The 11,069-nt window shown below is 43.0% G+C and overlaps 1 protein-coding gene across 7 annotated transcripts in view; it reads left to right on the top strand.

The window, feature by feature from the left end:
• The window catches only part of plxnb2b (plexin b2b), a 159,487-nt gene extending 149,444 nt beyond the window's left edge, over window positions 1-10,043 (top strand). For all 7 annotated transcript variants that reach the window (XM_053641989.1, XM_053641990.1, XM_053641988.1 and 4 more), the window contains 5 exons: window positions 5,433-5,580; window positions 5,682-5,746; window positions 8,992-9,067; window positions 9,154-9,228; window positions 9,430-10,043. In XM_053641989.1, coding sequence (XP_053497964.1) covers window positions 5,433-5,580; window positions 5,682-5,746; window positions 8,992-9,067; window positions 9,154-9,228; window positions 9,430-9,534 — 469 coding nt within the window. In that variant the 3' untranslated portion in view covers window positions 9,535-10,043. The remainder of the gene's footprint in view (window positions 1-5,432; window positions 5,581-5,681; window positions 5,747-8,991; window positions 9,068-9,153; window positions 9,229-9,429) is intronic.
• The last annotated feature ends 1,026 nt before the right edge of the window (window positions 10,044-11,069 follow it).

Raw genomic sequence — 11,069 nt, 5'->3', positions numbered from 1 at the left:
ATGAAGCGCGCACATGTACACCACTTCTGCCTAATGTGTACTTGCATACATTGTTCTGTTTTATTCGGATTAAATCTGTGGGTCAGACGGGTAACGCGACTAAATTGCCATTTAAAATGACTTCTTTAGTGGACAGAGACCTCAGCACTATATGTATTATGCATTATGTGCACATGATTTCATAATGAAAACTGTGGACGTGGTGTTAATATTTCGCATCAGCATAGCACAAACGTATAACGATAGGGAGATTATACATGAGAACATGATAGTGCTGGTTAGTTATGGGGATTATTTCCTAATATTTAAAGGAGAGATTGCACTGATCCAATACCCAGTATCGGTATCGGATTATGTAACAAATACCCAGCGTCGGTATCGGATTATGTAACAAATACCCAGCGTCTGTATCGGATTATGTAACAAATACTCAGCATCGGATTATGTAACAAATACCCAGCGTCTGTATCGGATTATGTAACAAATACTCAGCGTCGGATTATGTAACAAATACCCAGCGTCTGTATCGGATTATGTAACAAATACCCAGAGTCGGATTATGTAACAAATACCCAGCATCGGTATCGGATTATGTAACAAATACCCAGAGTCGGATTATGTAACAAATACCCAGCATCGGTATTGGATTATGTAACAAATACCCAGAGTCGGATTATGTAACAAATACCCAGCATCGGTATTGGATTATGTAACAAATACCCGGCGTCGGATTATGTAACAAATACCCACCGTCAGATTATGTAACAAATACCCAGCGTCTGTATCAGATTATGTAATAAATACCCAGTGTCGGCGTCTGATTATGTAACAAATACCCAGCGTAGGTATCGGATTATGTAACAAATACCCAGCGTCAGTATCGGATTATGTAACAAATACCCAGCGTCGGTGACAGATTATGTAACAAATACCCAGTGTCAGCGTCTGATTATGTAACAAATACCCAGCGTCAGTATCGGTTTATATAAAAAATACCCAGAGTCGGCGTCTGATTATGTAACAAATACCTAGCGCCGGCATCGGATTATGTAATTTATACCCAGCGTCAGCATCGGATTATATAACAAATACCCGGCGTCGGATTATGTAACAAATACCCAGCGTCTGCGTCGGATTATGTAACCAATACCCGGCGTCGGATTATGTAACAAATACCCGGCGTCTGTGTCGGATTATGTAACAAATACCCGGCGTCTGTGTCGGATTATGTAACAAATACCCGGCGTCGGATTATGTAAAAAGAAAATACCCAGCGTCTGCGTCGGTTTATGTAACAAATACCCGGCATCGGATTATGTAACAAATACCCAGCGTTGGTGTCGGATTATGTAACAAATACCCGGCGTCGAATTATGTAACACATACCCAGCTTCGGATTATGTAGCAAATACCCAGCATCTGTATCGGATTATGTAACAAATACCCAGCGTCGGTATCGGATCACGTAAAAAATACCCGGCGTCTGATTATATAACACATACCCAGCTTCGGATTATGTAACAAATACGCAGTGTCGGTATCGGATTATGTAACAAATACCCAGCGTCGGTATCGGATTATGTAACAAATACCCAGCGTCGGCATCGGATTATGTAACAAATACCCAGCGTCGGCATCGGATTATGTAACAAATACCCAGCGTCGGCATCGGATTATGTAACAAATACCCAGCGTCGGCATCGGATTATGTAACAAATACCCAGCGTCGGCATCGGATTATGTAACAAATACCCAGCGTCGGCATCGGATTATGTAACAAATACCCAGCGTCGGCATCGGATTATGTAACAAATACCCAGCGTCGGCATCGGATTATGTAACAAATACCCAGCGTCGGTATCGGATTATGTAACAAATACCCAGCGTCGGTATCGGATTATGTAACAAATACCCAGCGTCGGCATCGGATTATGTAACAAATACCCAGCGTCGGCATCGGATTATGTAACAAATACCCAGCGTCGGCATCGGATTATATAACACATACCTGGCGTCGGATTATGTAACACATACCCAGTGTCGGTATCGGATTATGTAACACATACCTGGAGTCAGATTATGTAACAAATACCCAGCGTCGGCGTTGGATTATATAACAAATACCCAGCGTCGGCGTCGGATTATGTAACAGATACCCAGCATCATCTGTAACTTTTTAATCTTTACCTTCTTTTCGTTTTATTTTCTAAACAGACTAAAAGTGCAAATGTTCACATTCAGATGAATGTAACTATTAACTCTTATTATGCACTACATTAGTTTGTCCCAGCAGGTGGGTGGAACTGTTCTAATCAGCCAATCAGCTACCAGGGGTTGCCCGTGCCATCTTACTGGCTGTCTCTGAACATAGCAGTTCTATCTCAGAACAGCTATTGAATAAGTTAACTGTAGGTTTGGGACATGCTTTATAATGATTTATACTTTTTAAATAAATAATTTATTTCTCCATGCTACCAAAAGTACTATTTTATAGGTTTGAAATAAAAAAAAAATAAACATAGCAAAGTTGAATATTTTAAATAAAAACAAAACAAAACCGGAAAACAAAACATGACCTTGTGGTAATCTAGAGACAGCTGTCTACTAGGGTATAGTGGATGTGGACAGATATGCAACATCTGTCACTGTCTTCATCAGTAAGTGTGTAGGAGATGTTGCATCTGCAACCTGCCCTCTGTTAAACCAGAAGCCATGGATGGATCGTGACATTTTCCTTCCAGCTTTCAAATTTGGAGACAGTGAGGCATTGAGTGCAGGCAGACATGGCCTGACGTTGTGCATCGAGGCTTCCAAACACAACTAGCCTGCAAACTGATGCTAACGCCAACCTATGGAACAGGGGAAGCCAAGCAATCACTGACTATAAAAGTAAAGTAAAGAGGTAAATGCCTTCCTTCCTGAAGAGCTCAACACATTTCATTCCTCCTTTGAAGCTAACCAGTGACCTGCTCGGCTCTCTCAGAAGATCCAGCATGCACTCCATCTCCAGAAGAATCCCTGATGAGAATACACACACTCGACTTTTCAGGACCACACGGCTTCCTGGTAAAGTTCTGAGAGCAACCAACTGACATCCTCTCTCACTGAAAATCTCAGTCTTTGGCCGGTCCAGGCCACAGTCCATCATCCACAGTAACATGCCTCAACGACTGTCGTACCGTTACGCTCTTTGAAAGACACGTATCGAGAGCGGAATTATCGGAAGACTGAACTGATTCATTGAAGATGCAGCATGTTTGGTCAGACAAATGGTACTTTGAAGGAAACGAGCACTATGCGACAAGGGTTCCCGAGTGGTGCAATGGAAAAATTGTTGGTCCTATTGTCAGGACATCGTGAGTTAGAATGCTATTTCTGGCTGAGGCCGTGCTCTGTGGCTGGTAGTGATGGCATTCCTCTCTCCTCTGTCACTCAAACCAATTGTGGGTGTGCGTGAGCTTATTTGTGCACACGAGTTCGCCCTTCCCGAGCGGCTGGCTGCACGTGTCTCAAAAGAAGCATGCGTTAGCCTTGACACTCCTCACTTGATAGCACAACTAGCGAGTGGGCAGGAAATGAGCAAATTGGGATCAAATTGGTCCGTGTTCTATCTCCCCCGCTCCGCACCCATGACCGTGTCGCCAAGTATGAGTCAAGTTTGCCGATGACATGACAATCGGGCGGCATTAACGACGAGAAAGCGAGGCGAACTGTCAGCGACATCTCTCTCTGTGTTACTAAAAACAACACGTTACCTTCGGAACACGATTCACATACACATAATGACAATAAGCTAGAATTGGATCAAGTTCATAAATATTCAAATAACGTAAAAGCACAATGATCTAGTTCTTATGTTGGTGCAGTAAAGGAAACGGTAATTACTAGAGATGCACCGACGTATCGGCCGATAAAGGCATCCGATGATCAGGGCCGATTATATCCTGTCAATCAAAAGAGGGCGGGAAAACACATGATTACGTGCAGTGTGTAAAGATGTCTCTTGTGTGGAATGACAATAAAACAGCAGTTTGTAATCTCTGTAATCTCTGCACTGATAAAATATTACACCGGAGTTTCAGCGTCGAGTCTAATTTATTATTTTTTTTTTTTTCCGAGCTGCTCGCGCTGAATTAAAGCTCCGGTAAGCCGTTGAAAGATTTCAACGAAGATGAGTTGAGTAAAAAAGTATATCGCGCACGGTGGCTTAGCGGTTAGCATGTTCACCTCACACCTCCAGGGTCTGGGGATCGAGTCCCGCCGGGGCCATGTGTGTGCGGAGTTTGCATGTTCTCCCCGTGCTGCGGGGGTTTCCTCCGGGTACTCCGGTTTCCTCCCCCAGTCCAAAGACATGCATGGTAGGCTGATTGGCGTGTCCAAAGTGTCCGTAGTGTATGAATGAGTGTGTGAGTGTGTGTGATTGTGCCCTGCGATGGATTAGCACCCTGTCCAGGGTGTACCCCGCCTCGTGCCCGATGCTTCCTGGGATGGGCTCCAGGTTTCCCCGTGACCCTGAAAAGGAGTAAGCGGTAGCAGATGGATGGATGTATTTCATATCCGGTTAATGTTAATGACTTAATATCATTTTTAAAAGAAGTTTATATTATATATAAACAAATGTTTACGAATATGAGACGAACAGGAGTTGTTGTTTTTTTTAGAATTCAGTCAATGTTCATATGAATTAATAACATTCAATAAGTTAAGAAATCCTACTTTAATCTTCAGAATTTAGTTCATGTGTTCGTGTTCATTTGAGTAATGCGTTTTCTGTTCCTGTGAAACAACTTGCTGGAATGGAGAGAATAAAGTGTTTGTTTGCATTTCGTTCAGAATTGTGGGATTAACTATTATTAATTTAAAAGAAAGCATAAAAGGCAGAACCAACATACTGTCGGTATCGGTATCGGTATCGGTTGAGAAATTTAGTATCGGGGTATCTCTAGTAATTCCTTTCCTAATCTGATTAGTACCAGTACTGAAAAAATGTCTGAGGTAGCAGAACTTTTTTCAGTACTGGTATCCCATGCAGCCTGATTGTGAAGGGTTTTATAAGTGCTCAGCAAGTTCTCTACATGTTATGCGTCCATTTATTTTCTACTGTGTATTTCAGAAGCTCAAGAGCAAATGTACGTCATTTTCAAAGTACAGTACGAATGCACTAAGTTCGATGGATTAAAAAAAAAATTGTTGTTTTTTTTTTAATCGAAGAGAGGTAATCAGAATTTCTTTTCATGTGACTGCAGGCGTTGGATCAGTATTCAGCTGAGCCAAATTCATTAAATCCCATTACAGCTTTCTTCATTTGAACAGCTTGCCATATTAGGCCTGTTGGGAGTTACAATCACTGCTAGAACTAATGATGATTAGGGCTTCACTGCCTAAGGTTATATTCTAAGGTCATCTTGTTCTGTGTCGCGTTCTCTCTGCAGTCTCCCGCTTAGGTTCTGGGTGAACATTCTGAAGAACCCTCATTTCATCTTCGACGTCCACGTGACAGAAGTGGTCGACGCCTCATTATCGGTCATCGCTCAGACCTTCATGGATGCCTGCACTAAATCGGAGCACAAACTCAGCAGGGTGAGTCACACGAGCTCGGAATAAAACACACTAGTGCCAGGAGCTAATAATACACTATAGAGAATACATATGGTCCGGTAACATTTTCCTGTTTCCTCCAGGACTCCCCAAGCAACAAACTCCTCTATGCAAAGGAGATCTCCACATACAAAAAAATGGTGGATGAGTAAGTCTTCTTATTCTCATCACATGTTAAAAAAAAAAAAAGAAAAATTCAATAATTATAACTACGTTTCACAGTCGCTTACGTGTGTATGTAACCGATGCCTTGGTTCCTGATGTAAAACAAAGCATGGCTAAACGTCTCAAGGTCTCGTTGCAACTTTCCCTCCCCCCTTTATGTGCCATGTCCACACTAGTAATGCATTTTCATAGCAAAATGATGTTTTTTTTACGCTGAGATTATAGGAAAACGTTTGTACCGAGCACGCACTGATGGTGCCTGCTACACGAGCCATTTACGCAGCTGTTTATGCGGTCCGATGCGATGCGCTCCGGCAAGGACGGCTAAGTTAAGTGACTACAACTAGGCTCTCGCTGCAGTCAGTAATGGATTTGAGGTTGGTCGTATAGGAGGGAAGACAAAATGCGCTGCAAAATAAAACATTGTCATCTTAGCAAGTGAAAGTATCTTGAAGATAGTCGATTGGATCTAGTATTTCTTATTGTAAGATTACAGTAAACCACGTTTATGATCATTAAACATGTTTCCAGACGTTATTACTTGCTGTTTTCTTATTTGATTGGCAGATTATTTAGCTTCTTTTCTAGAAGTAAATGCTTAAAATGGGCTAAATGTATCTGCCAGTAGAACAGGAGTATTTGAAGCTTGAAATGAGTACTGATGGCTTAATAATCTTATATTTGGTTCGTTGTAATCTTATTATACTACTTTTTTTTTTTTTTGCGGTGTGTTTTCACACAGAAACAGAGCGAGAGACTAAAATGGCATCAATTGGAGTTAAAATGAAGTCCGTCCTAAAGCGTTATCCCAAAGCGCCATCCTAAAGCGTTATTCCAAAGTGCCATTCCAAAGCGTTATTCCAAAGTGCCATTCCAAAGCGTTATTCCAAAGCGTTATTCCAAAGCGCCTTCCAAAAGCGCCATCCTAAAGCGTTATTCCAAAGTTCCATTCCAAAGCGTTATTCCAAAGCGCCTTCCAAAAGCGCCATCCTAAAGCGTTATTCCAAAGCGCCATCCCAAAGCGCCATCCTAAAGCGTTATTCCAAAGCGCCATCCCAAAGCGCCATCCTAAAGCGTTATTCCAAAGCGCCATCCCAAAGCGTTATTCCAAAGCGCCATCCCAAAGCGCCATCCTAAAGCGTCATCCCAAAGCACCATCCTAAAACATTATTCCAAAGCGCCATCCTAAAGCATTATTCCAAAGCGCCATCCTAAAGCGTTATTCCAAAGCGCCATCCCAAAGCGCCATCCCAAAGCAGCATCCTAAAACGTTATTCCAAAGCGCCATCCCAAAGCAGCATCCTAAAGCGTTATCCCAAAGTGCCCTCAAAGCACCATCCCAAAGTGCCATCCTAAAACGTTATTTCAAAGCACCATCCCAAAGCGCCATCCTAAAGCATTATTCCAAAGCGCCATCCCAAAGCGCCATCCCAAAGTGCCATCCTAAAGCATTATTCCAAAGCGCCATCCTAAAGCGCCATCCTAAAGCGCCATCCCAAAGTGCCATCCTAAAGCATTATTCCAAAGCGCCATCCTAAAGCGCCATCCTAAAGCGCCATCCCAAAGTGCCATCCTAAAACATTATTTCAAAGCGCCATCCCAAAGCGCCATCCTAAAGCGTTATTCCAAAGCGCCATCCCAAAGCAGCATTCTAAAGCGTTATTCCAAAGCGCCATCCCAAAGCAGCATCCTAAAGCGTTATTCCAAAGTCCCCTCAAAGCACCATCCCAAAGTGCCATCCTAAAACGTTATTCCAAAGAACCATCCTAAAGCATTATTCCAAAACGCCATCCTAAAGCGTTATTCCAAAGCGCCATCCTAAAGCGTTATTCCAAAGTGCCATCCTAAAGCGCCATCCTAAAGCGCCATCTTAAAGCATTATTCCAAAGCGCCATCCTAAAGCGCCATCCTAAAGCGTTATTCCAAAGTGCCATCCCAAAGCATTATTCCAAAGCGCCATCCTAAAGCGTTATCCCAAAGCACCATCCCAAAGCGTTATCCCAAAGCACCATCCCAAAGCGTTATCCCGAAGCACCATCCCAAAGCGCCATCCCAAAGCACCATCCCAAAGCGCCATCCTAAAACGTTATTCCAAAGCGTTATTCCAAAGCGCCATCCTAAAGTGTTATTCCAAAGTGTTATCCCAAAGCGCCATCCTAAAGCACCATTCCAAAGCGCCATCCTGAAGCATTATTACAAAGCGTTATTCCAAAGCACCATCCCAAAGTGCCATCCTAAAGCGTTATTCCAAAGTGTTATTCCAAAGCGCCATCCTAAAGCGTTATTCCAAAGCGTCATCCTAAAGCGTTATTCCAAGGTGCCATCCTAAAGCGCCATCCCAAAGTGCCATCCTAAAACGTTATTCCAAAGCGCCATCCTAAAGCGTTATTCCAAAGCGCCATCCTAAAGCGCCATCCTAAAGCGTTATTCCAAAGCGCCATCCTAAAGCGCCATCCTAAAGCATTATTCCAAAGCGCCATCCCAAAGCACCATCCCAAAGCGCCATCCTAAAGCATTATTCCAAAGCGCCATCCTAAAGCACCATCCCAAAGCACCATCCCAAAGCGCCATCCTAAAGCGTTATTCCAAAGCGCCATCCCAAAGCGCCATCCTAAAGCATTATTCCAAAGTGCCATCCCAAAGTGCCATCCCAAAGCGCCATCCCAAAGCATTATTTCAAAGTGGTATTACAAAGTGCCATCCTAAAGCACCATTCCAAAGCGCCATCGTAAAGCGTTATTCCAAAGCACCATCCCAATGCGCCACCCTAAAGCGTTATTCCAAAGCGCCATCCTAAAGCACCATCCCAATGCGCCATCCTAAAGCGTTATTCCAAAGCGCCATCCTAAAGCACCATCCCAATGCGCCATCCCAATGCGTTATTCCAAAGCGCCATCCCAAATCCCCATCCCTCAGGTTTATCAGCCCTAGAGACCTTTAAAAAATAATAAGAATAATTTTAAAAACGTGTTTTTGGTGGTATGCAGTTTTTTTTTTCTTTGTAGACAGAAGTACAATACCACGAAATTTTGAAGTGTATCATCATGAGTGTAATTAGAAACATTAGTAATGTAAAAAAAAAAAAATCTAATGAGAAAACTACCGTTTCTTATTTAGTCTAAAAACTAGGAGAAGAATTTATGGCGCAGACACCGTTGTTTAGTTTTAAACTAAACGCTGATGACTACCTTTGTTTTGTTTCGTTTTTCCATAATGTCAATCCCACAGTTACTACAAAGGGATCCGACTCATGGTGCCAGTCAGTGACCAAGACATGAACACGCACTTGGCTGAAGTGTCACGGGTGAGAGCGCCTACTTTCTGCTTTCCTCAAGATTCCCGAAAAGCCTCCTGTGCACCTGTTTTAATGTTGTTCTTTGCGTCCTGTAGGCCCATACCGACAAACTGAATACACAAGTTGCCCTCCATCAGCTGTACCAGTACGCCAGCAAATACTATAAGGAGGTAAAAGTGCTGACACACACACTATTCTCAGGATGGATGCTAATCGAGTACATGGTGCAAATAGAGTTTCGGACGTCTAATGTTCTTGCGGTGACTTTAATATCTTTACATCTTCGGAGTTCGTTTTAATGTGACTCTCTCTCTCTCTCTCTCTCTCTCTCTCTCTCTCTCTCTCTCTCTCTCTCTCACACACACACACAGATCATCCTGGCTCTGGATGAAGACCCCGCAGCTCAGTGTAAGCAGCTCACGATGCGACTCCAGCAGATCGCCGCCGCTCTCGAGAAGAAAGTGACGGATCTCTAACCCGTCCACAGAGGAGAGAAAGACGGACCGAGAGAAAGAGACCGACGTGGGACGAAAACCCGCCACCGGTCAACGTCGAACTCGAGTCTCTGGGACGGAAGAAGGCCCGGTTAAAGAATAAATGTCCCTTGGTGTGTAATTAGCATATAAATATAATCAGATGTTGAATTTCTTCATGTGTAGAGAAAAAAAACAAAACAAAAAAGGTTTTAAGAATTGTATTATATATTTTTTTTAACGTGCAGTCTTTATGCGGAAAGCTTTATAAGGAAGAAATATCTTTTTAAACTGACAGCCTTGTGTTGATTTTGTTTATAAAGTCTGTATAAACGTGAGGCGCGTGTGTGTGTGTGTGTGTGTGTGTGTGTGTGTAAGATGACTGCTAATTGCTCACACACAGGATGCCTAAATTCTGACCAAATGGGAGATGCTCAGTCATTGGTATTGTGCACTGGTGTGTGTGTGTGTGTGTGTGTGTGTGTGTGTGTGTGTGTGTGTGTGTGTGTGTGTTTGTTCACCTTGGAATCATGACTTATGCATTGTTCAGCCAAACACCATCGTCAGAAAGCACATAGACGGTTTTCCCAGCAGGGCTTGCTCGTGTTTTTCTATTGATTCAAATCTGCTGAGCTTTTGGCGCCACCTTAGAAACCTGAGGAAACACCGGAAAAGCCAGCAGCAGCAGAGCACTTCCTGTCCATACCCTTAAATCATCATCATCATCATCAACAACAACAACAACAACAACGAAAAAAGCACAGACGAGATTTTGTTTAGGCAATAGTATTCCCAACTGAAAAGTCTCTCAACACAAGGCATGTCATTTTTTTCTAAAAAAAAAACAAAAAAAAACGTTCCTTTATTTATGTACAGCCATCGTTCTCGTATCAGGATTGACGCTTATTGTTGTCTGTTGTTCAGTGCACAGTTTCGGTTCGTCTCAGAAATACAGCAGACGCTAACGTTTTATGGTGCAACGTACTAAAAGCTGATGGCAATTCATTCCCGTGATGATTACAGCATGCCTGTGTTTCCTCGGAGAATTGCCTCGACGTGACCGAATCAAACGCTCCGCTGACTTTTCTTAATATAAGCTCGTCCTAATATCATAAAACCGCTCGACTGGGGCTGGGATTGTCCAGGACACGAGTTTCATCCAAAACCACCCCCAAATCTCTTCCGGCGCTCCGTTGAAGACCGTTTTCCGACCTTTTGCCAGCAAGCACACAATTCTGATGGCCGATCGACTTTTTGTCCTCTCGTCGCTTTCGAGTCTTAGCGTCTTACAGCGTCATGCGGAAATGAATCCACGGCGGAGACGAGCACTTAGGCACGAGCACAAGTGGCTGCTTACGGCTCGGTACTAAACCTAATGGTACTTTTCGAAGCGATTGAATGTGTTTGCATCATGCGAATCGTACAAAAAGATTCAATGACGCCTGCTGTGTTTGTTTTTTGTTTATTTTTTATTTTTACGTTTCAGTATTTGTACTCATACCTCTAGATGTCAGAAATATAAGCACCAAATACTGCAA

This window comes from Ictalurus furcatus, chromosome 14 (genome assembly GCF_023375685.1).
Source record: "Ictalurus furcatus strain D&B chromosome 14, Billie_1.0, whole genome shotgun sequence".
NCBI classification, from domain to species: Eukaryota; Metazoa; Chordata; class Actinopteri; order Siluriformes; family Ictaluridae; genus Ictalurus; species Ictalurus furcatus.
This window is presented reverse-complemented; position numbering and strand designations above follow the sequence as displayed.